The 26,147-nt window shown below is 49.7% G+C and overlaps 1 protein-coding gene across 6 annotated transcripts in view; it reads right to left on the bottom strand.

Moving 5' to 3' along the window:
• The window catches only part of TLN2 (talin 2), a 420,556-nt gene that overhangs the window by 48,866 nt on the left and 345,543 nt on the right, over window positions 1–26,147 (bottom strand). For 5 of the 6 annotated variants that reach the window (XM_036303702.1, XM_036303691.1, XM_036303681.1 and 2 more), the window contains 5 exons: window positions 23,562–23,732; window positions 15,821–15,967; window positions 11,846–11,947; window positions 9,408–9,527; window positions 1,471–1,617 (listed from right to left, as the gene is read on the bottom strand). In XM_036303702.1, the coding sequence (XP_036159595.1) occupies window positions 1,471–1,617; window positions 9,408–9,527; window positions 11,846–11,947; window positions 15,821–15,967; window positions 23,562–23,732 (687 nt within the window). The remainder of the gene's footprint in view (window positions 1–1,470; window positions 1,618–9,407; window positions 9,528–11,845; window positions 11,948–15,820; window positions 15,968–23,561; window positions 23,733–26,147) is intronic. The other variant, XM_036303730.1, reaches the window with a different exon arrangement.

Raw genomic sequence — 26,147 nt, 5'->3', positions numbered from 1 at the left:
AAAGACATGGGGGTGGGGGGTGGGGGGGGGGGAGAGCAGGAGATCAGAAGGGACAAGTAGAGGGGCTGCTCTGAGCAAGCCCCTCTCTGCCTTTGATCCTTCCCAGGCGCCCTCAGTCAGGGCCAGCTCAAGGAAGCCGGTGCTGCCTGGCCTGGCTCACCAACATCATACGGCTTGATGAGGACCCTCCCCTCCCTCCCCTCCCTTCTCCTCCCTTCCCCCTGCTCCTGCTCCAAAGTCTTCTACTGGGAAACTTGGCAAGAGTAACTTCAACAACAAGGAAGGGCTTTCAAAGGAGGGAGAGTGCCTTCCTGAGCTGGGAGATTTGCTTCCTCATCCTGTGGGGTCCAGGAGGCCTGGATGGTCCTGTGGGCTACGGGAGGCGGCCAGATCACGGCCCAGCGAGGGGCCACACACAGAGCAGCCTCTGTAGGGCAGCTTCCAGGTGAGGGGTCCCCCGCCCACCCCTCAAGTCCTGTTGCCAAGCTTCTAAACAGGGCAGAGCTCTGTGTCCTAAGAAGCTGAGTGCAGGAGCAGGAAAGCCAGCCGAGCTGGGGTGTTCAGCCTGCGCTCCTCGCGGCCTATGAAAGCGCTGCCCTGGAAAGGGTGACTCAGAAATAAGCCACGCAGCAGGTTAAGGACTGCGGGAGAACCAAGGAGACGCTGGGAGCGAGGGGCATGCAGAACCGGGAAACTTCCCGGGAGGGCAGCGCTAGAGGACAGCTCACACAGATGGCAGCTGGCCTTTATTAAGTGAACCGTGTGCCTGGCACTGTGCCAAGCCTTATACGCATGCCATGGCGATTAGTCTGCACGACCCCATGGGCCAGGAATGAATGATACTCCTTTACCCTCATTTTTACAGATTAGGCATTCGAGGCCTGGCAAGGTGGGGTTACTTAGCCGAGATCCTAGGACCCCATCCACCACTCTATGCGACTCGCTCTACAAACGGCTGCCGTGGGTCAGAAATGGCACGCAGGCTCCTGCTCTCCTGCCAGGTGCCATGCGGCTTCGGGCAGGCTTCACCCGCCCCCACATCACGTCTGGTTTGGGAATAAAGAGGTTACAGGAAAGGAACTAGAGGTCCCTCTCACTCAGCCCCGCAACGACGAGGGGCCTCCCTGAGAAGGAAGCAGAGGGGACAAGTGTCCGAGGGGTTGCAGGGAGGGGCTCCCGGGGCTGATCCTGGACTTTGCAACCATCTGTCCAGTCTGTCCGCAGCAGAGCCCTGCACGGTGGGCAGCCGGGGCCCTGACCTTGGCGGGACAGTCCCTCTCACACACTCAGTTTCTTAAGGCCCGTGGATCACCCCCAGCTCCTGGAGGTACCCCATCCCTGGGGGACCTTGGGCTCGAGGGAAGATGCCCAGACCTGACGGGGCTGGGTTGTTTTCAGCTTAGTCTCTTGCTCATGACCTTGGTCACAGCAGGTCACCGTGGCTCTGTGGGACCCAGGGCCGCTCCTTACCTTCTCGGTGACGGCGCGGGCACACTCGATGAGCTCCCTCTTGGTGTAGCTGTCGGTGGGGCACACCTGGAGGGCCCCCGCCTTCTGCACCAGGAAGATGCAGCCGTGGCCCAGGTCCTGCACCCGAGTGCGAATCTGGAAGCCGATCTGTGGAGGCAGCCGGGGTGGGGAAGGGGAAGCGTGATGGACCCGGCCATCGAGGGCTGCCCTGCGTGGAAAATTTCTCCTGCGTCCTATGGGAGCCCGGCTAGGAAAATTCCACTGCTGCTCGGAGTCGGTGCTGGGGGGAGTATGGAATTTGGTTGACTTGGCTTCCCATTTTTAGAGACGGTGACATGCCCACAGCCCTCAGGAAGCAAGCCTGCACCTCATCCTCCCAGCATAATGCCTTCCCGGTGCTTGCTGCCTTTTCTGGTGCACTGCTTGTCTGTGTCCTGTGCCACCTGATAAGCATGTCAGTTAGATGAGCTCTGGGGGACAATTCATTCTGTGATTCCTTCCACAGGCATTTATTGTGCCCCTACTGTGTGCCAGCGCCTCTTCTAAGCAGGTCATGCATTTTACTTTCATTTATTCCTCACAACAGCACTGGGGGGTAATTAGAAGTTCAAAATGTAAAGCTTTAAGAATATTTTAAAGTGTTCAGATTCCTGTGAAATTGGTATGTTTACCAAGCAGGACTGCCCCTCCTCAGCTTGTAGCCATGCTGAGAGCGACCATGTGGGGCCCAGGCTTCCTTTCTATCAGGCCAGGTTGGAGGTGGCCTTAAAAAGGTACATTTCTAGAGCTAATGGCTCAGCAGGCATGCATTCTTTTCATGACCCCTGGCTTGTGCGATTATCAAAGGCACTTTGCTTAAAAGACGCCAGAGGGGATCTGCTATGGGTGAGCTGGGTGAGCGGCCAGCTGTCTCTTTAAGGAGCAATAAATCCGCGGCCACCCCCCCGAGTTTGCACTCCTCTGGCTCTGTTTCCTGTCAATTTTCATTTGGGTTTGATCAATACAGCTGTCATAATAATCTGACCTCCAGCCCAGGTAAGCAACTAAAAACAAAACAAATTAAAACCTTTAGGCTTTAGTCAATAAGTGTTCTAATCACAATAGCAAGCAGCTGTGGCCTATCCATCCGTCTAGCATCTGTCATGAAGAGTTATTGAATAACCTCAGGTATTGGGGATAAGACCTGGGAGGTGCAGGCCCCTTGGATGATGTCTCCCACTTTCATCCCAGGAGGCAGTTTAGGGGACTCTGAAGAGTGAAGCGGCTGCAAATGTTAGTTCTCCTATTATTGAAACACTTCCTGTTTTTAGGGAAAAGGGGAATTCCCTTAACCCCTTAAGGCTCAAAGAATGTTTAAATCCATTTAATGGGAAATTCTCCTCATCCAGAAAGTTGGGGTGTCTTCTATGGTACTCAGGGGGCTGCAAAAGCTTCCCAACCAGGCAGGGCTTCTGGCAGACCACCTCCACGTGGAATACGACAGGCGCGGCACCCAGGGTCACACAACCCAGCTGCTCTGAAGCACGCCTGGGCCAGTGCTGCAGCAAGGCCGCCCCTGAGGAGGGAGAGGCGCTCTAACTCGGCCCTCGCAGGGGGACGCCGTTGAAATACAGCTGTTTGCTGGGCATGCTCATTGCTTTAAGCATGAGGTCAAACTGAAGCAGGCGGATGCCAATCACGTTTTAAGCTTAACCTGGCTCTCAATGCTTGTTGGATCCGTAAGGTTAAACCCCAAGTACTCAGGGGTCAGAGCGAACCTAAAGGCAAGAGCTCTGCTAGGGAGGATGACCACAGATCTCTCCATGAATGACAGGTGGTGCCAGGAAGTCAGCTGAGGGGCAAACGGAGGAAGCAGCATGGATGGAATCTCACAATAAAAAAGGACCTCACCAGTTCCACCTCCCTTCGTCGACAGATGAAGAGACGGAGGCCAGAGAAGGGATTGCCTGGTCCAAGATCACACAGCGGGTCCCTGGGGAAGCAACCCAGTGTCCAGGCCTCCACCCAGCACAGCGCCCTCTCCTCAGGGCAGCACTTTCCTAACTGTGATTCCCCTCGCAGCAGACTCCTGCCTCCCCCATACAAGCTCTCATGAAACCTCAACATGTAAAATTAATAGAAGTCATTTACCATTAGTATACTCTTCGTCCTGAGTTAACATGTATACCCTGACTCAAAAAAAGTCAACGAGACCGAGTGAACCTGAAGCGTGGGGGTTGGGAAAGCCAGCTGCAGCCTCAGCCACCGACTCACTCCTGCGTTTGGCTTTGGTTGCACAGTGTTGGGAAAACCCTTTTGTGTGAGTGAATACAGCAAACAGGAGCGGTTTCTCGCAGTGTCCTGACCAGAGAGGGCAGGACAGAGCGGAGTCAGTCTGGGGTCTGCACAGACCACCTGGGCCCGGGTGCGGGGCTGGGGCCCAGGGTTACCATCTGGCCTGGAACACATTCAACAGTACGTGCAGCTTTTCCTAACAGTTTTAAAGTTGTTCAATTATGTTTAAAAAGTGAGATTGGCCCTAGCCGGTTTGGCTCAGTGGATACAGCATCAGCCTGTGGATCAAAGGGTCCCGGGTTCAATTCTGGTATAGGGCACGTACCTGGGTTGCAGGCTCTTCCCCAGTCTGGGGTTCTGTTCAGGGCTCCTGCAGGAGGCAACCAATCCATGTGTTTCTCTCACATCTATGTTTCTCTCTGTCTTTCCCTCTCTCTTCCACTCTAAGAATCAATGGAAAAATATCCTTGGGTGAGGAGTAACAATAACAACAAAGTGAGCCTGGAGCCAAATGTGCAGAGCTTCCAAAGCCCCTCCCTGGGTCAGGATTCTGACAAATAAGGCGTGAAACTGGAATCCTGCTCCAGAGCAGAGCTGTTTACAGAAAATGGGGTACGGGGACAAGCACAGGCCTCTGAAATCACCCCCAAACGGGAAACCTATGGGCAGACATGGTCTGTGGTGGGAATACGTCCTCACGACACTCTCAAGCTCCTTCGGCCCCCTCTCAAAAGGCCATGCTGTAAACACACACCCAAGGCCTAGCGCTCAGCCCCTTTCTTGGAGGTGACATCATGCATGTAGCAAAGATCTTAAAATGTGACAGGGGAGGTAGCACAATGGTCATCAGGGATGATATTCCAGTTAGAAAGCATCAGGGAAGAGCAGCACCAGGAGGCAAAGGGATGAGACTGAAATAAGGGAACAGCTGCAAAAGCCGTTGGGTGCTGGGAGCCAGTCCATCCTTGCTGTTTCAAGGGACCTGGCATATATGGCATACTGTTCTTAATATGTTTGCTCACCTTCTTGGCACTATGTGTTTTAACCAAGGTCACCTCTCTGAGAAAGGTTGTTTTCCCAGGTAGGGATTTTCCCCTGAAGTTAGGGAGGGAATAAAACCCCTTTACTAAGTGCCAGGCGGGTAATTAATCACTTTAACTATGAACAATCATGATTAAGCTACATAATCTTTACTCCCTGGAATGGAGATAAGAAACGCCCTAACCTTTGGAATAGAGATTGATAGGATTGGAATCAACTGGTATAAATACAGATGTAACAAGACAACAGGACACACAGAAACTGGAGAACAGAACCTAGACACGGAACCTAGACACAGAACCTACACAGAACCTAGAGACAGAAGAACTTGGCTGGAGAGAACATGGCAAAAGATCCTGGAAAGAAACTGGCCACAGAACCTAGAGACAGAACCTAGCGAGAGAACCTGGCTGAAGAACCTAGAGACAGAACCTGGCTACAGAACCTGGAAAGAACATGGCAAGAGAACCTGACTAGAACCTGGTGACCGAACCTGGCAGAAGAACCTGGCTACAGAACCTGGCAATAGAACCAGGCAAGGGAACCCAACCATGCTGTTCAACTGAAGGCTGCCTCCTAGTCTTTCCCTCTTTGCTGACTCCGTCCACACCTTTGGGGACGCCTGGACCTGCTGGGGTTGGACCCCGGCAGTTGGGGTTCCTGGTCACCCCAGGGTAGGCCTGGGCCGTGGGATCGGTGCCAGGTCACAGTTAGCGTGGGTGCCTGGAGGGCCCCTTGAGGTTTGGCCATGCAAACCTCCTGTACACCTGGCTGCTCGATCCCATTTGGACGGCATGCAGGAGGGAGGCAGGATTATAAAGGACGGGTTGAAATCGGCTTCACTCACTCACCTTCACAGGCTGAGGGCTGAATGTAACGAAGGGCTCTCAGGATCCCCACCCCAGCCCCACTCCTGCTCTAGGTGGACCCCATGGGTACCAGAAAGGACCAGGGGCCTCGCTTCCAGCCCTGCCCTTCCCTGGCCACCGGACTCTCTGGGTGAGCCTGCTAACCCCCTGGGGCCTTGGTTCCCTCACCTGCGACCCAGAACAGAATCCGCCCTGCCCACTTCTCAGGGCTGATGGATGACCCAATGCAAACATCTCACAAAGCAGGAAGTGCCATGCGAATGTTCCCTGTTGTGAAGAGGCAGCCTGGTGCAGGGGAAAGAGCAGAGGTTGCCCAACAAAGCCGGGTTCGAATCCTGACTTTTCCACATAGTTACTTCTTAACTTACTTGAAACGTCACTTATTCCCAAAAGTTGTTTAAAGTGGCTTCGACACTATGGAAGCTGTGTGATCTTGGACACTAACTAAGCTCTAAGCCTCAGTTTGCTCATCTGTGAAATGGGGAAGAACAAACGATGGCCTGGCATGCTGCAGGCGAGGGTACCAGGACAGGACAGCACAGCACTGGGCTCCTCCTGTGGACGCAATCAACAACTCTCTCTCATTCTTTTCCATCAGCCACTTAGTGAAAGAGGACAACAGGACCAGCATACCCACAAAGCAATCGTCTACTCCACCTCACTTCCACAGAACACTTTGTACGGCCGGAGGGACTACATTTTTAAGGCTGAATTCCAACAGATAAGGGCTTTAAATACTGTTTCTCAAAGCAACACTAAACTCAGTACACGGGGTGAGCCAACTCAAAAACAAAGAAATGTTGCTCAGAGACATTAAACTTGGGTTTTAAATTGGCAACTTTAGTAAAGCATGGCTTGAACCTCAAGGAAACCCTCAATTGCCTCCTTGCCCAAATGGAAGTAAATGGAGAAGGTGGTCTCCTGGGGGTGCACCCTCAGGGAACCAGAAGCCCGGCCTTCAGGAGTTTGGGGTCACATTTCCACCTGGAGGGAGTCTAAGAAAATACTAATCATCATCTTTACAGCTTAAACTCAGATTTTTCTCAGGCTTTAAAAACAATCCCATCTGAAACTGGGTCACGTATACTGTCCCTTGGAGAGCCTGTGAAAGCTGAGACGCAACCATGGATGGTGTCTGACAAACCTGACGGTTTCTCCTTCGGCAGAAGAGGAAGGAGCAGGGAAAGGGTGTGTGCCACAGGAGCAGGGCAGCGCCGGCTCAGCTCTGACAGTGTGTCTGGGAATGGAAAGCTGAGCAAGTCCGAGAGCGGACACCCATCCCCCGGGGACAAGAGGGCTTCGGTTCTCACCACAAGGCTCCGCAAACGTTCCTGCGGCTCCCCAGAGCTGTGGTCACCCAATCCCTTCCCCAGGTTACACATAGGAGCTGCAGCTCACAGCACCTGCATTTCTTCCTTTCTTCTTCTTTTTTTTTTTTTTAAAGCGGAAACCGATCTTAAATTGCAAAGTTGTCTGAGGGGTTTAACGCTTCTGAAGGAAGACGTTTTCACAGCAATGTGAACTAATGTTTCAGTTTTCCATGGAACAATCAGTAGGACAAAGCTCCCACGTGATGTTCCGGGCAGCGCTGTGACTTTTCCTGTCATTGTCACGTTCTGGAAAAGACCAGAACGCTGACTTGGCACAGCAGCGGGCAGGGCTGCAGCGAGGGCAGCGGCTTATGTGCCCTGGAAATAAATATTTTCACATGCTGTGATGTGGGGGCCCTCTCGCGTATACAAATAATTCCACGGTCTTGGAATAAAACACTACGCTGCTTCAGGGATCTCCTAACCTCGGTTTCCCCCCAAATATCTGCCTGGCGAATGCACACAAAGAATTCTCCTTTGCAAGCCACTGGAAATTTTATATTCTGTCTGCCCCTCCTTGCTCCAGGTCACACTGCTCGTGTCTGGAATGTAAAATACATCTCAAGATGTAACAGAAAAAAGGGAGACTCTTAATGGAAACATCAGCTGCTATGAACGCAGGGCCCAGAACTAAAGTAACCAGTTGTGCTTCCAACGACACATTTTCTGTCCTGGCTGCTGTGGCATCACTGTATATTCTGCTTCCGCGGTCTGGGTCGCAATAGGACAACATGCCTGTTTCACACATGGGGTGGGACTCGGATGTGGAAGGGCTCTAATGGATGCCTGGGTCTCCACTCACTAACTCAGGCCGGCCAGCGTTTAAACCAAGCAAGGCAGATGGTTGTCGATTCCATTTTTAAAGCTTTTTTTTTTTTCAAGCCAACCCTCCCTCGCAATCACAGTCTCCTTCAGTTTTAATCTCCCTGCGAAGCCAAACTACTTTCCTTGGTCCAACCAAATTCTTCCTCCCTGTAACATCAGCTCCCTTACACTTGCTTAAGAAATTCACAGTTACAAGTCAAATAAATCATGAGTCCACATGATTGGTCTACTTTTTTTTTAAAATGATGGGCCCTTTTGTGAAGGGTCAACAGAATCCCAATGTGGGTCTCTCATAATTTTTCTTTCTTGGTAGTGACTTAACAGGCTCATTACGAAAGGATTATTCATGCTGCAGCCTAAATGCTCAATCATTCTAAAAATCTCAAAATGCAGGCACTGTTAGAGACTCAGGTCATCCCATGCCAGATATATATGTAAGCAAGTACATATATATGACACTCCTACTTACATGCATTGTTACAACACACGTTAGAAGGGGATTTTTGCATCGGGCCTTCATCTCTGTAGTGTCTCTGGGAGCCTTTGTTAAGACATGCTTACTAGACCTGACTCCCAGGAGAAAAGCAGCACCGAGTAACAGGGGACACTGGCTGTCATCGCCAGGAGAAGGGAAGACCACCCGGCTCACGTAGGAATGTGGTGAAAGGGGTGTGCGCTCGATGAAGAGCTTGCAGAATTTCACGGAAAGTGGTTACTCCATCTTCCCAGGTCCCTGCAGTCCACTCCTTTATTTTGTAGTTCAGCCTGAGCTCTCTTTCTCCAAGGAGCCACGTAGGCGCTGGGACGGAGCCCTTTCTGTTGCTAACACTGACACCCATGCAGCCAGGCACCCCAGAGCTCCCCGTGGGCCCCTGTGTGCTTCCCATGGCCCACTCCATTTCTCCGAGGAGTCAGAGATGGGAGCGCTCAGAAATGCCCTCTGGGACCAAGCTTTTGCCATTTATCTCTTTAAGGATTCAGGCATTCTGAGGCAAAGTCTGTGCTGGCCACGAAGGAAAGTGAGCATAGGGAAGGCAGGTAGATAATGAAGAGAAGTGTGCAGGAGGTATGGGGACAGGGGTCAGTTCTTGAAAGTCACCAGAAATATTTGGGCAAGATGTTGCCTTATCAAAGCAGGCTACTCAGCCCAACACTTCAGTGAGCCTTTGGAAAACATAAAAATAAGAGAAATGTGCTAGGCAGGAGTAGGCAACAATAGGAAGATGGCAGTGGGTGTCTGCCCTTGGCATTGGGTGATGGGCCAGGGGCCAGGTAACCTGATGGAACACTGCAAAGCGAGTCCTTCTGTCGAAAGCCCACCTCCCCAGATGGCCCCAGATCCCAGCCAGCTGGCCTCAGAAAGCACAGGGAGCCCTCAGCACAGCCTGGACGACTGGGACTGAACCTGGGGGCTGGCAGCATGCAGCGGGTACTAGGCCTGGCTCTGGCTCTCAGGCTGGGGTCTTCTGGAATTGAGCTAAGCTGTGGAGGATCCCCTCACCCCCCGGAGTGGGCACCAGGGTGGGTTGGCTTAAAACAGGGGCTTAAGGTGGCAGACCTCCTCTGGTTCCGCCGTGGCTGCTGCCATCTGGCCCTGGAGAGCCAGGTGCCCATAGTCACTGGTCATTTGTGAAGCCAGTCCTCCCAATTCCTCCGGGTTAGTAACCGACTTAGTCATCTGGAAAAAGAAAACAAGCAAGACACAAAACACACACACAGAGAAAAGCATGAGAATCACGTGTTAATACCTCTGGTAGCCACAAGGTTTCATTCACTTTTCAGCGCTTGGCTTGCATTTGGGGCTGGACACTGGAGAGGGCAGGACAAGCGAAGCCCATGCTGCATCGCACACACAGGCCAGGGCCTCTCAGGCCAGCAGGTCCCGGCCGGTGGGCCACATGCTAGGCGCAGGCCGTGCAGCGTGGAGTCCAGGCCCTCGGGGTCCATGCTGGGAGGTGAGAGTGGCAACTCAGCCAGCCCTGCCCTGTGGGTTGGTCACCAGAGGAGTTCCCCAGGGAAACCACAGGGTGCACAGCTCCTGTGCAGCGCACACCCCTGGACACACCCTCTGCAGGGAGTTCGTCTGGTCTCCAGGAACCCAGCCGTGGGCCCCCCTCGGCACGAGAGGGCATGAGGACAGAGCTGCTAAGGACTTCTCGTGACTGAGAAGTGATGGACAAGACAGATGCTTTGGAGGAAGACATTTATAGAGAATAATGCTTTGTAGTGAATTTGTGCCAAAGAAAGACAAGGTTTTGGCCCCGACTTGGGTTAAGGGTATACTGCAGCCTAAGTGGTCAAGATCTACATTTTTATTATCAAGAGCTTCTGTGTCTTCCTCCTGTTTCATAGAAAAACTTACCTTAGCTTGTCCTACCTAGCTAGCATGCTGGCCTCACGTTTTTCCTTCCTTTGACAAAATGCCTTGGTTCCCACAACAGCAGTTTTGGCCTGCCTCCCAGAAAGCTTCCCGTCCCTCGGGCAGAGGCTTCCCAGCTGCCCCAGCTCTTCTCTCGCTCTGGAGGACCATGCTTTCTCATTTGAAGACCCTGATTTTAAGGGGCTTTTAACTGACTCCACATCCCCTGAGGCGGGACAGAACCTGCAGCCATGTGTACCAGGAAAGGCCACAGCGTTTCCGGCCCAGGTGTGGGGTCCCCAGGAATGCACCCTGAACCCCAAGAAAGCGAGGCTGTACCAAGAGTTGTTTCATTGGAGCCCTGCCACGCAGAGCACCGCGATTCTGGGGCGCCCCATTGCAGTGAAGCAGGACTTGCGCCAACGCAAGGCCCAGGCTAGTGATCCCAGGAGCGGCAATGCAGCCGAGGCCAGGCTCCTTAAGAACATGGACACCAAGGTCAGGACCGGCCGGCCCAGAAGCTAGCCCAGGAGATATTCCAGAAACTCCACGAGGCCACTCAGAATGTCTGCACCCTCTGCTGCGCTGTGTTCCCTAGGCATCGGCACCGTAGGCCTGCCTGATGTGACCTGCGACCTGCCCCCGAGCAGGGCCAGCTTGGCCCCGCTCCAGCCTTCCACAGTCACAGAGATGGGCACTGTTCCTCCCTCCCTCCCTCCCCAGCCCCAAACCTTTTAAATAACAACCAGCCTGGCACAATCCCAGCGTTTCTAAGGAGGAGCAGCAGCAGCCAGGGAAGCCTTTGTGGTCCAAGCTCAACCTCTAGTGGACACACGACTGCATGACAAAACCTCCAGACAGGCAGTGGGCCTGATGGGCAGGGGCCTCGCACGGCTCAGCCTGGTCCCGCCAGCTGGGAAGGCTGCTCGCGCTCTCAGCTCCGGCTCCTGTGCTAGCATCGGAGGCGGCTTTCAATATCTTATCCTGGGCCACCTGACCCTTCAAAAGTTGAGCAGAACTTTCTGACTAGTATTCCTATGAAATCTTTGAAGACACCATTTGTTATCTTTTGCTCAGCTTTTTAACATATCAAGTAGTATCCAACTGTTTCTCATTGCCATTTATATGTAAAGATCCATATAATACAATTATGATTGCATTTTAGCAAGAAAAAAGGTACATGCCTTCTATTATCAGGAAAAAAATATTTTTACACATAACCATTGTGTCTTATTTTGCCTGAAAGACAGGCAATCTTTTTATTCAAATATTGTTACTTGATTCATCAATCTATGTCCGATGCCCACATGTCCTCTCGTACTATAATTTTAATCTATAAAAACACCTCAAGTCTTTTGTGAGGTGAAGAGGATTTTTTTTTCTCATTTCCTCCTTGATTCTCATTTTCTCTCCTTCCTTTGCTCCCCGGTCCTCATGCCCAAGTTCTCAGCCATCTTTAACTTCCTCTTGCAGTGGACTGGGGCTTCTAGACCACAGGCAGTCACAGAGACCATGGGTAAAGGACAGAAGCTGGGGCCCAGGAGGAACTAGATACACACACTAATCTCTCCAACACAGACCCCGGAATTAAAGATCAGTGGCGGCGTGGATAAAAGGGCAGTTCTTTTTCTTCTTACCATTTCCTGAGCTGTTACCGCAATGGCTTTAGAATATTTGACCACAGTCGTCTGGTAGTCCACGAATGTTCCCTTTGGCTCTGGAGGAGTGCCATCGTCCAGCTGGAGGAGAGGAAAGGAACCCAAAGGTCATCAGAGGCCAGTTGACATGTGGGCTGTACTTACTGGAATGAGGAACTTTAAAGAGGAGAGGCCCTCAGAGTTCCTTTGGCCCAGAGTGAGCAGAATCCCGGAACTTTTGCAATGGGGACTTCAGTAGAGGTGCATGTAAGGCATTTGAGGAACACGGGCAAGGCGAGGCCCCAGCCCTGCCTGAGAGGAGTGGGAGGGCTTTCCAGAAGAAGGATGTTTCAGCCACGTCTTACCACAGGGAGGCGTCTGCCACATATATGAAGTGGGGATGTGTCCCAAGGAGCAGGAATAGAATCTGAGTATAAAGGTGGGAATGAGCTGGCCAATTGCAGGGAAGCACAGACTGACGGAAATGGGCTGGGAGAGGAGGCAGCACCTACATCAGAAAGGGTGTCTATACCCTGGAACACTCACTGAGTTAGATCAGACGATCTAACTCAGGAAAGAAGACTTTGGAAGCACCAGATATAATTTGTTACTTGTCTGACTCTAAGTGCAACAGGAATTGAGAGAAGGGTGAGATCACTGTGGGGTGGAAGGGTTAGAGAAGTAGAACAATGGCTCTGTTCCTTGAGGGGTTAGGGACATATTGGTTCAGAAGACTTGTATCCAAGACCTGGTTCCAGGGCTTGTGAATGGGCCTAAAGCTTGTTGCTTAAACTCTTCGAGTCTCAGATCCTTCACTGGAAACTTCTAAGCATCAGCAGGTTGTAGTAAAGATCAGCTGAGATTATACCCAGTCAAGAGCTACATGAAGGAAGAGGAGTTGATGACAATGATAATGAAGATAATAATGTCAATGATGATTATGATGAAGAAAAAGGAAACCAACTTCACCAAAATCATTATCGTTACTATCACCATTGTTTGCTGAATGATACTGAACAGGTGAGGAGACAAGGTGAATACATTAGTAAATAAAGGAAGAGTAAGAACAGTGAACAGAGAGGGCTGTTGAGAGTGGTGGGAATGAAGCTGGATCTGCTTACTGAAGAACCTTGAAGTCATGAGAAAAATGGTGGCCCTGGGGGTAGGCAATGACACGGTTGAGAAGATCGCTTTGGCAGTTCTGCCAGGTAACTTGTAGTCTGGGAAGAGACGAGGGGCCAAGAGGGCAATTAGAAAACTGTTAGATGGAGTCTTCAATAAGAGCTACACATGACTACCAGGCATAGGCCACAGTGTGAATCGAAGGAACGTATGTGTGATGGGTCTGCTCAGCCCAGGATCAATTTCCCCCAAACCATCAACACAGACTCCAGGCTAGCTAGCATTTTTTTTTTTAGGTTTCTTTATCAGGGAGATCGATGCTGCCAAATACCTCCATCACACCATGGGAGCCTTGAAGGTCAGATGAGAATTGAGTTGTGGACTCATACACTCAGTATAAACTGACTGGGTATCTTCTTCATGTCAGGCTATGTGTGAGAGCCTTCATATGAGGTGTGGCATAGCTGCATACACTCCAGAGGGTTGGAGCTAGAGGACAACTTAAATACGGGGTCACCGGCCACAAGATGAACCTTCTGCCAATTCGAAGACAATGATAAAAGAACAAAAGGATGAATTTAGTTGAAAGAACTTCACTTTATTCTGAGATCATAGCTTTCCTACTTTTTAAAAATGTTAACATGAACTTCCTTTTATGAGATAATAGTGATGTAAATAGCAATATTTTTGTTTATTTTGTTTCTTTAGTTTTTTTTTCTTGGCCACCCTCCTCCCAAAATACAACTCACCAAGCAAACAAAGAAAGAGTATTGGGTCACAAAATCCCAAAGGTTGAGAACTAATGTCACTGAATGGGGAAAACAAGGTTCAGAGAGCCTGAGTGATCTGTCCAAGGTCACCCATAAAGCTGCTTCCTTCCTGTTAACCTCCCAAGGCTTGGCTACAGAGAGAAGCTCCATAGCAGAAGCCTCAAGAGTGTCAAGAATGACATCCAAGTTAGAATCAACTTTGGGTACATTCACATTTTTCTGCCAGTAACTGTCTTTGAGAATTATAGACAAGGATTCTGAAAGTATATCAACATTTTAACCAAATAACTGAAACTCAGGAAATGCCAGATTTCTAATGCCTCGCTTTAGGGAGGAGCTCAAAGGACCTGAAGCGCCCCTTACCCCCAAGACCCCAGTATCGGCAGGCTGGGGTGGGCTGAGCAAGGGGAGAATGGGGAAGAGGCACTGTATAGTCCACCTTGGGTGTCAGGTCTGAGTAGATGAGAAATTAGGGGTATTAATGAAACCCCAATTGTATACTTTACAAAACTGAGGGGGATGGGGAGGTGGAAACCTATGTTGCTGGCCTCTGTGAGCCACAGCATTCCCTATCAGGTACAGCAGACTTCTTTCCCAGCCCTCACACAAGAAGCTACACCACTGACATCAGATTGCACAGCGCAGCTTTCCATATTGAAAATCCACCCCAGCCTGCAGGGCTCAAAGGCTATCAAGAAAGGACTTCAGGAACCTGACTTCTACCCTCCAGGGATTTATGAAACTTCCCCATCATTACAGTGGCTCTGAAAAACACCTTCCCCTGAGAAGAAAAAGATTATCACTTGGATTTCTAATTTGTACTGAGAAAGCTTGAACGCCATCATTTAATACCCTTGGTGGACACATGGCTATTTTCAAAGCTCGGGTATTCTGATGTCCTGAAAACCAAACAAACCCACTGAGATTCATCCAAGGGCCTTGAAAAGGAGGGGGATTTCACTCTTTTCTGCCAAACCGTCTGTATCTGAAGCATGAGAAGCCCACAGCAGAAATTATGGGAGTGCTTTAACAAGGCAAAGCCTGGAGTCTTGCAAGGGAGCCCCAGCATCCCTGCCCGGCTTGTGACTTCATCCGTCTGATAATGACTGCATAATGTTGAAGGGAATTATCCTAATTAGAGTTTCAGGCTATCATCTATTTATGGAGATATGAACCAACCCATCTTCTCTAAATTAGCAATTAAAGACTGCTTATTATCCTTAAAATCCACAAGAATGTATTCACAATCTGACAATGGACATTTCAAAACACAGACGATGTCTAAAAGTCTTGGCTATTCTATCATGGGGTAGCAATTAGATGTTTATGAACAATAGTCAATTCAAATGAATATCAAGCTGACATGACTAATGAGGATTCCTTGGGGGAAAGAGCAGGAGATACAGAGTTGAAGCTGTCTCCAGTCATATTTCCTTACTGACCCAACTCAACTGATGGGTCACTAGAAGAGAAATGATACTCATGGGGCCTTCTCTATCTACTTCCTGCAAGACTTCACGAAGGGCTTTTAGGCATATTACTTTAGTGGTTTCTGCAGCTGGCTAGATTTTAAAAATCTGGAGAGATTTAAAAATTACAAATAGAGATCCATAGCCTCCTCATAGAGATTCCAGCTGAGCAGGGCTGGGGAAGAGCCCAGGAATGTTCTGTCTAAAATGATCCCAGTGGTTCCAAAGTGGCCATCCCAAAGACCTGCACTTGGCAATCACTGCATTATTTCACTGGGAGTTTGTTCTCTACAACAACTCTATGAGGTAGACAAGGGAGGTGGATAATTATTTCCATTTTATAAGTGAAGTAACCAAGGATGCCTTCTGCACCTCCATTTCCCCCCAGGTAGAACTGGAAGGAAGGGTACAACTGGCTTACCAAAGTCATCAGTGAACAGTGAAGAATGAATACTATGCTGAACATATGATAAGGCACCTGTACACTAATCAGAACCCCCAAGGAAAGAGAGAAGGTGCTCCTTAGAGAAAAGCACCTGGGGGCCAGGTCTGAGGGACACCTTGGAGGCACTGGGGTCAGGGAGTGAGGGCGAGGGATGGGAGCCCAGGCCCACCTTGCTCATGGCCTCTGCAATGGCGTCGACCATGCCGCCCACCAGCCCCACTTCACTGGCAGCTTCGTTCAGCGTCACCATGATGTCGTCCACAGCCTCCTTCATGAGCTGGGCGGCCTCCGTGATGGCATCGTGGGTGTGCTGCGCCTGAGGAGGGAAGGGGGAAAGAAAGTTGTGAATTGTCTCCTTTAGCAGAAGAATGGTGCTCGGTCTCTAAGAACCACTTCGCGTCTTTTAAGAGTAACCATAAAAAGCAGAATACAAAACTACATCCCCATTGTGGCGCACAGCAATGTGTCCTATCTTTTTCCTTTATCACATTACACATTGGTTGTCAAAATAAATGAAAGTCAGAAAAACCAACAGAAAAATATCTCTCTATAATCCCAAAGAAACATAAAACTGCAATATTAAGCAGTGCCTGTGACAGGACTAATTTTACATTACTATGTTCAGGGTGGGAGAGAATGCCACAGATCCCCAAATACAACTTGGCAGAGTGAATTTAGAAAAGCTAATATAAGAGAAAAAATGTGTTCAATTCAAATACACTTCTCTTCTAAGCTCCCCAGCACAGTATAATTCTCTTTTCACGGATGAAATCGCTTTATGGAAATGCAGGTCCATACAGGAGGCATCAATCTGTAGAAGACCTGACAGGTTTTGGAACTCTGTCACAAACTGCATCGCCATGAGGTGGGAGGGATGAATGAGGGAAGTTCTCCAGGGACAGACACTCTGCAGGCAGCACCCAGCGTGTTCATGAGTTTCCCTACATAGAACCTTGGAGATGCTTTGTAACTGCAGGTGTTAAACCTGTGTGTCAAAAACATAGTAGGAGCGAGATACATGAGTGCAAGAAAGGATGAAACAATGATGGTTGCTACGCTCTCTGAAATGGCAGCAAGATGACAGGGGCAAGAGCCAAGGTCCTGGCTCCACTGTTAACTAGCTAAGCGGTCCTGAGCCTGGCTCCCGAGGCACAGTGGGAATGATAACAACGCTATGCAGTTGAATTCTGATGAGATCATATGTTGCAGGCACCTTATCATTTCTAGTAAGAGTGGTCTAGTTGGGGCCTGTGCCCATCACTGGGAAATCTGACCTAATGCCAGGTGGTTAGTGTCAGAACTGTATTGCCCCCAAGCACTGCATGTTGTGGTTGTCCTGGCCCACTCAGGGGGAGGTGACCCGATCAAAAGGTCCAAGAAATCACATCTTTACTTTGGTAGATGAGAAGGTAAACCAGTAAGAGACAGTAAATGACAACTCTTTTGAGTAACTTACATAAAAGGGAATTCCGAGGAGAGGGTATGATTGAAAAGCCATGGGAACCAAGAACATATTTCACATCTGCCAAGATCAGATCTGATCACATTCAGTATCCTTGAGGCAACTGTGTCAGACGTAGATGGTAATTATTGACCATCACTACTCAAATTGCTTTAGAAGATAATAATGAAAAATAACCTCGAGGAACAAAGATTCCTTCACTCTTTACCAGAATGGTGCTCACCTTTTCTATTTTTCAGGCCCTCTGTGGGGACAGGGAGGCAGTCTCTCTCGCTCTCTCAACTTATGTCCCCGTCCCCCTAGCATGGAGCCCTGGCTGCTGCCTGGCTGTCCTTCTCACAGGTCCACTCTTTCACGCTCTGTCTGCAGTGACTGATTCTGTTCGCCGTATCCCCCCTCCCATCCATCCACATCCAGGCACCAGACTGCAGAGTGACTGAACCTCAGGTCATTCGAGCCTTAGCCACCATTCTGGCTGCACTGGCAGGAAGTGCTCTTGCTGAGCTCCATGAATGTGCAGGCCCACTGGAGACAGTACTAAAATGGTGCCGTAAGCCATTGAATTTTAGGATGGCTTGTTTACAGCAATAGCTAACTGGTATGGCCCCTAGGAAGGGCTCCAGTTCACAGTTTCCAAAATTGCTCCCTAGAGCTCCCCAGGGCCCAGCCTGAATGTGTTCCAACCCCAACTCTGATGTTGAACAGTCAAATATTTGGCTGGTCTTTGTTCCAGGTTCCTTGGAGGGAGCCTCCAAGCCCTCAGCACTTCCTGAGTGGTAGGAGGGTCTCTGCCATCCGTGGGGGGCTCCTTGATGGTGAACCTGGAGGAAGAGTCCCGGCCTGAGCAGAATTGATGGGGTGAGAGAGAAAGGGAGCCTCCCAGGCAGAGGCCACAGCCGGTGAAGGGCCCAGAGGTGAGAAGGAATGTGGGCTGTGACGATGAGGTGCAGCACCGTATGTAAAGCGCCTGGCACCCGGCTCCTGCGCCTTCTGTCATCGCTCACCCACTCCAGCTGATCTCTCCGACTAGACCCAGGTGTGCTTCTTGCAGACAGTTTACCCTGCTTCTCTTTGGAAGCACAGTGTTCACAGGAGGTGAAGGGCCTGGTGGGGTCACCAGGTGGAGCTAAGTAACTGATAGTTTTATATTCAGAGAAGTTTTACAAGGATAACCTTCACAGGCTGCTGGTGCAAAGCTCTCTGGAGAGGCTCATTTAAAGGGAAATGAAACCATCTGTTTTTAGCTGTGAGGTAGGCATGGTGGCCAGCGGAGGGTAGAGGCGTGGCTTAGGGGAAGTCAGATCAGGACTGGCCCTCCCTTCCCAGCCATGAGCCACCGACTGCACTCAGGCCGCAATGACATCCTCTAGCTCCTGCCTGGACCAAGAACACTGACGACATGCATGCAGATGCTGGCAAGATGCCAAGGGCTCTCGTGTCCTTTATACACACAGAGCCAACCTGTGGCCCAACGCAACTTTCGTACCAGTTTAAAATCTATGTTCTTATATCTGGGGTCAGATGTTTCAGTATTTTACCGTGGAGAGCCAGGAACAATAAATGTCAAACCACATAACAGCAGCAATGGCGAGGACAGCATAGCATTCGGGGGGCCTCCCGGCTGCTGTGCTCATCTCCTCTAACCCTCACTACCCCCTGGAAGGCAGGACTCCACAGCATCCCTGCCAGGGAACACTGACAGTCACAGTCTGACAATGCAAGCTTATACCCTAGAGCTTAGAGACCCGGTGCATGACACCTGGAGCTGACCAGCTGGCTATTTGCTGAACTTACATGTCACAGGTCAAAAAGAAGATGAGCATATGGCTAGATCAGATCAAACTTCTCAGGGCTACTGGAAAAATGAACTTTAATGGAAGGAATATGCCATCTCCAAGAGGGAGGTGGCAGCCTGTTCCTCCAAACAGGGGGCTTTTAAACAAGGCAAAGTCACCCAGGTGCACATGACCCAGGCAAGGGGCCTCTGGACTCCTCGAAGCTGGCTGGGCCGCCCTCCCTCAATGCCCTCCTCTGCATTTCAGCATCAACCTGGCCCGGGCTCTCTCTGGTCTACCTGCCACTGTGGGCTCCACACATGCCACGAACTTGTTGCCAGTTCACAGTTTCCAAATTTGCTCCCTAGAGCTCCCCAGGCCCAGCCTGAATATGTGTTCCAACCCCAACTCTGATGTTGAACAGAAACATGTTTGGCTGGTCTTTGTTCTAGTTTCTCAGAAGGAACCTCCAAGCCCTCAGCATTTCCTGAGTGGTAGGAGGGTCTCTGTCATTCGTGGTGGGCTCCTCAGATCACTCATTACTTTAGGCCAGTGGTCGGCAAACTCATTCCTCAACAGAGCCAAAGATCAACAGGACAACGATTGAAATTTCTTTTGCGAGCCAAATTTTTTAAACTTAAACTATATAGGTAGGTACATTGTTATAAACTTAATTAGGGTACTCCTAAGGCTTAGGAAGAGCCACACTCAAGGGGCCAAAGAGCCGCATGTGGCTCGCGAGCCGCAGTTTGCCGACCACGGCTTTAGGCTAACAGGGTGGCTCATTAAATGAAAGAGAATAATCCTAAGAAGAGGCCCCTAAGTAGTTTTAAGATAAGGCTGGCCATGCTGGAAAGATCAACCATGTGATTAGAGGGTTGGGACTCTGAGCAACATAATATTAGCCTGACCTCTATCTGACCTCTAGGGAGATGAGAGGACTAGAGATGGAGTCACTGATCATATGACTGCACTCAATCCACCAAGCCTATGGCATGAAATCCCAGTAGCAGCTATGGACGGTGAAGGGAGAGTGAGCGTCCCCGGTTGGTGATGCACATCAGTATGCTGTCAAGGTGACATCTGAGGACACGGGAGCTTCATGTGTGGGACCCTTCGGGCCCTCCTTCTCTGCTTTTGGCTGGTTTTCATCCTTTTTTAAGTGGAGCCATTTCCTGAGTTCTATAAATCATCTTAGCAAATTATAGAACCTCCTGAGAACTCCTGCGTTTGTAGCCAGTGGGTCAGCGTGAGTAGCCCAGGAACCTGGAGCTGTGGCTCTGTCTGCATTGAGGTGAGTCTAGCAGGATCCTGAGCCCATAACCTGGGAAATCTGACCTAATGCCAGGTAGTTCCATCAGAATCACAGAGCATCCAGGCACTGGGTCCCCCAGGCAGTGGCCATGCTGCCCTGACTCTCCTGAGGGAGAGATGACCCTTCCAAAAGGCCTAAGAAATTGCACTGTTACTTAGGGAGGAAGTAGGTAAGAAGCCGGGAAGAGATAGTAGATCTTTGGAGGGACTGAATAAATGAAAGGGAAGATTCCTAGGAAGAAGAAGTGTGAGCCATAGGAACTGGCCCTGTCTGCAGAATCAAAAAGCCATGGGAATGCAGAAGAGCTCTTACATATGACATCTGACAGATGTGAAATATTCAGATCACGATGGTTATCCTTGAGGCAATGGTGTCAGGATGACCAGCTCTCTCTTAGGGATGCAAAGAGGAAACTGGTCAGTCAGGGTGACTGCTGATTTCATGGCACAGAGACCGTAAAGCACAAATATGCAGATCTCAACTTTGGGAGGACAAAAACAACCAGCAACTAGAACTGCCCAACAATGGAGAGGCTGTGTATTTGCTGAGTGCTGGAGGCAGAGCTGCAGGGGCCCTTTAAAGAGGCTGTGGGAGGGAACCTGGGGGGTAGGCGTGAGCGCAGCGGGCTCTGTGGGGTGAGGTTACACAGCAATGCCTATAATCACATCAGGCTCTGGGGCAGCCACCTTTTTTTTTTTTAAACATATAATGTGTCAGGCGCATTATCTCATGTAATCTCTACAACTACCCTAGAGAGACACGCATTATTAAATCCATTATTTAGATGAGAAAACAAAGAAATGAAGTAATTTGCTAGCAAGAGGCAGAGCTGGGATTTGAATCCAATTATGTCACAACCCAGAGCCAGTGCTATTTTTCACCAAATCCAAGCTACTGATAACTATTTAACCACATTTCCTCTGCCAAACAGAGACATGCATACACACATACATATAACATATAACACAGACCTATACATACACACACATCACCTAACACATAGTAAATATTTGTCCACAGACTGGCTCCTGAGGTAATTACGTCTATGCATCGAGCCTCTTAGGAACGGGCCTAAAAGCCAACTTGAAGTGTCCCAGGCATCCTCTGTGACAAACCTGCCAGGGTTTGCAGACAAAGCACAGGTTGAATGACATCACCAAGGGGACAGACATAAACACCTGTCTTGCCTTTACTCATCTTAGCTCATCCTCCAATGCTTCAGGTCATTCACCGGAAAGTATTCTACACTGGCCCCAGCCACCATTTCTAAGCAGATGTCATTGTAAAGCTTACAGTTCTGACTGGAAATGCTCTCAAACGCAAGGTTCCCTGGTATAAATGGAATTCCATGAGTTCTGGACTTGCAGTCCAAGCAGATGTGCTAATAATCTTAAAGATACAGAACACTCCTGGTGTGAATTATTCTGCTGAGAAGGAACTCTCCAGGCAGGAGTGGAGAGGCATGGCAGCAAACAGTCCTGGATAAAAGACAACCCAGAACTGGGTCTTGAAGGTGAATCCTGGCTCCTGCAGTTTGGGGAGGGTGCAAAGGGGGCTGGCCTGGCTCTGGGGCACCTACCCTCAATCAAAAGGGTGTTCTTGTTGCTCTAGCCCACGGCTTCAGCAACTGGACTTACTTTTTTCAGAAGGCTCAGAACAACATGAGGGCAGTGGCTGACTCTTAATATTTTATTTTTCTTAAAAATATTTTTATGGATTTCAGAAAGGACAGGAGAGGGAGAGAGAGAGAGAGAAACATCAATGATGAGAGCGAATCATTGACCAGCTGCTTCCTGCACTCCTGCAACCCAGGCATGCACCCTGACTGGGAATTGAATCATGACCTCCTGGTTCATAGGTTGACGCTCAACCACAGAACCACGCTGGCCAGCAAGACTCTTAATAACTTTAGCATTCCCAAAATTAGGTTCTTAATAGGTGCCGGATACATGAATGAAAAACTGAATAAAGACTAAGACATTATTCATGCGTCTACCAGGATGGTGTTCCTAAGCTACGGAGGGGCTGTGCCATTCATTCCCTGCTGCTCACCACAAAGCCCCACTCCTCAGTAAGGAGGAGGAAGGCTGTCACAACACAGCCCTGTCTACCCTCTACCCAGTTGCCCACACTCTGCACGCTCCACCGTGTCAGACTGCACGCTATTTCCTAAGTCAGTGATGGCGAACATTTTGAGCTCGGCGTGTCAGCATTTTGAAAAACCCTAACTTAACTCTGGTGCAGTGTCACATACAGAAATTTTTTGATATTTGCAACCATAGTAAAACAAAGACTTATATTTTTGATATTTTATATATTTAAATGCCATTTAACAAAGAAAAATCAACCAAAAAAATGAGTTCGCGTGTCACCTCTGACACGCGTGTCATAGGTTCGCCATCACTGTCCTAAGCCATCGGAATTCTTCTATAACCCCATCCATGCCTTTGCATATGCTCCTCCCTCCTTTGAACACCCCCTCCCTCATGTGCGCCGGGGAATTTCCTTTTTTGAGACCAACCAGCCTCATGTCCCCACTTTCCTATAATGGTCCCTGACCTCTCTCTAATCTTTGCTTTGGGCAGAGCTGGCCTGTTATTCTCAGGGCACAGGCTCCATCCTGACGCTGCCTCCACCCCTCGTGACCTCGGACACCTTACCTCAGCGCTCTCCGTCTCCCTTTCCATATGAATGGGAACCTTTCTACTTCATAGAACATTTATGAATAAATAAGATGAGGACATAAAGTATAATAGGTGACAGTTGGCATTCAATCACTGTTAGCTCTGATTACTATTTTACAAGTCTCTCTCTTTTTCAAAAATTTTATTTTTCTATTCATTCCAAAGAGAGGAAGGAAGGGAAAGAAGGGAGGAGGGAGAGAAAGAAAGAGAGAGAGGTTCCACTTGCAAATGAGTAAGGGAGATTTTCATATTACACTACTGCCCCTGAGGCAAAAGCAACACATGCCATGGGTGACCGCAAACCAGGGTTCGCACTGAACTGGAGTGCCAGGAACGGAAACAACATCCACTGGGAAACAACGAGCCTTGCTCTGTGGGAGCGGGTGTCAGCACTGAGCCGGCGCTGGCGGTATTACAGCTATTCCTGTAGGAACCGCATAATATGTCTTTCTTTCCCAGGGACGCTGCCTACACACTTACAAATATGCGTTAAACATGTATATTTCTTGTCTTAAGGAGCCCCTGGAAGGCCAATGGAAGGTTACTTCCCACCTCCGAGTGGGAAATCAAATGCCGCCAACTAGGAACTGGAGGTGTTTTCCCCGGAGAGATGCAACACAGAGGAACACAGTGGCTTCTCAGTGGCCCGGAGTCCCTAGAACCCTGATCTGTACCTTGGGGTTCCCTCCACCTTCTTTGGCTGCGTACAGCATCTGCAGGGCAGACTCTGCGAGCGTCTTGGTCTGGTCCAGCACCGTCATCTGCTGCTGATGGTCCAGAATCTTGGAGGCGACACCAACCGCTGCTAAGATCAAGGGCTCAAAGTAGCTTGCCAGCTGTGTCACCTTTCAAGACAAAAGGGCCACAGATGCATCATGTAAATACATGTGTCTCCTTTCGGGGCCCAGCTGGTGGGGCGGGGGCTGGGACAGGGTAGGATGACTCACAGGGAGAGGCAGATCTGCTGAGCTTTAAGTTTTTTCTTTCTAGTATGCAATCCACTATCATGAATTACAGTCACCATGTTATACTCAGATCCTCAGATCTGATTCATTCATTGCTCAATTTTATTTTTGAAAGCACTTGCTGATCACAGACCCTTGCTCGGGCTTTCCTTCCTCTGAGAGCTCACTGTCTCATCGCTCATCATGGCAGGAGCACTAGGAAATACTTTCTGAGATCCAGAGTTAGGGGTGAGGATTTTACCAATTTTAATTTAAATTTCACACTGAGCAGGTACTGGCAGTATTATAGGTATTCCTGTATTCACAAGCAAAAAAGCTCTGGAAAGAACCGAAGACCAAGAAGGAAAGGGCAGGGGAGCAGGGCATGAGAAAAGACCGAGAGGAAAGGTACACAGATGTTTTTAGGACGCCAATCCAACTGCCCTCTGCCCTGAGCATTTAGACCAAATTGTGGATTTGGAACAAAAGCAAAAATGATTTCACATGACCCTAGATGTTCTGTTTGTGATCAGCGGAAGGTTTTTGAAGGGATGTGCTTTTCCTTGTAGTTAGGGAGCTAACACCTTCTGTTCCTGAGAGACATGATAGGACAGGAAACCTCTCACCTGGGCCAGCACAGAAGTCAAAATAACAGAGAATTTTGAGTGCTTAGTACATGATGTTGATCCCCTCCAGTGGTCAGCAAACTGCGGCTCGTGAGCCACATGCGGTTCTTTGGCTCCTTGAGTGTGGCTCACTGTCCACAAAATACCGACTTCTGCGCATGGGCCACGAAGTTTCAATTGCACTGTAAGTGCGCGCCCCCATGTGGTATTTTGTGGAAGAGCCACACTGAAGGGGCCAAAGAGCCGCATGTGGCTCGCGAGCCGCTGTTTGCCCTAGGCCTAAGGTGGCAGAGAAGGTTGAATGGTGCCTCCCCTACCCACCCCCCCCCAGAGCAAAGACCCCTTGAAAAAGGGGTCTTTGTAGATATACTTAAGGATCTTAAGATGAGATCTTCCTGGGTTACTCAAGTGGGGCCCAAGTCTGGTTACAACTATCCTTATAAGAGACAATAAGGAAAGAAAAATGGCAGAGCAAGGGACAGTGTGACCACAGAAGCAGAAGTGGCATGATGCAGTCAAGGAATGCCAGGGAATGCCAAGGGCCACCAGGAGCAGGAAGAGGCAAAGGACTGGCCTCGTCTGGCCTTCTGGCCTCCAGAACCAGGTGGGTACCACTCTCAGTCCACGGCTCCTCTGGATCGATGGTCCCTGGGCTGCCTTTGTCCAGACTCCCTCTTAGAAAGTCAGATGGGCCACAGATGCATCATGCAAATACCAAAGGGCCAAGAATAAAATGTGTAACTTAAGGGAGGCAAATAGATGATGCTTTTGATGCCAGCTACCAGCAAGGGAATCAATCTTCCTTACTAACATATCGGCCAAGACAAGGCTGTTGCCCTAGAAGTCTAAAAATATTTTCTGATGAAATTCCTGCTGGGATAAAATGTAACTGCTGCGTTCGGCTTCTCTGCCACGTGGTTTCCCCTCAGCCTGCACATGGGTGGCGGCTCCCGCCTCAGGGTGGTCCCCCCACCTCACACACCCCTGCCCACATATGGATGAGCCTCTCCCTTACTATCAGGGACCTCCACTGAGAAATAAGACTTGCCACACTGGAAAAGGTAGAGACACTGACCATTTTAAATCTCAAAACCCTCTCTTTACAACACCAGCAGCAAGCTTACTCAGCTCTTAAACGGTTCTGTAATTTAAAAAAAGCAAGAATATTGATTTCCTAAAATCGATACCCAGGGAGACGGTTCTGGCTCCTGGATTTCTGATGTGCGCATCGATACCGACGGCTGCACTGATAAATGCGAGGAAGCCCGGAGGTTGTTAAAAATCCAATTTCTGCCCTCTGTCTGCCGAGGCACGGGCTGCTCGATGAGCCAACTGCCCTTGAAGGATTTGCAAAATGAACTCCAAACAGGCCACGCGTGACTCACCATTTACAACAACGCGGGTGGAGGGGCCCTCAGAGGTGGCCACGAAGGAGGCCGAGTTGTCCGGAGTGAAGTGTGCACATTTGCTCTGCTTTCTCAGGTGTGGAAACAGACATAATGTTTGCGGCCACAGAGGAACAATGTGCCCCTAACACTCATGAGAATGAGGCTGGCCAGCCAGGGGCCAAAGGTGGGTGGCAGACACCAGGCCAGGAATGTCAGCTTCAGTTCTGGTGAATCTCAGCCAAGGCCAAGAGCCACAGGTGACTCTAAATGCCTCATGGGCTGAAAAGTCTGACCACAACCAG

This window comes from Myotis myotis, unplaced genomic scaffold, assembly GCF_014108235.1.
Source record: "Myotis myotis isolate mMyoMyo1 unplaced genomic scaffold, mMyoMyo1.p scaffold_m19_p_1, whole genome shotgun sequence".
Lineage (NCBI taxonomy): Eukaryota > Metazoa > Chordata > Mammalia > Chiroptera > Vespertilionidae > Myotis > Myotis myotis.
The sequence above is the reverse complement of the archived record's forward strand: the minus strand, read 5'-3'. Positions and strand labels throughout refer to the sequence as shown.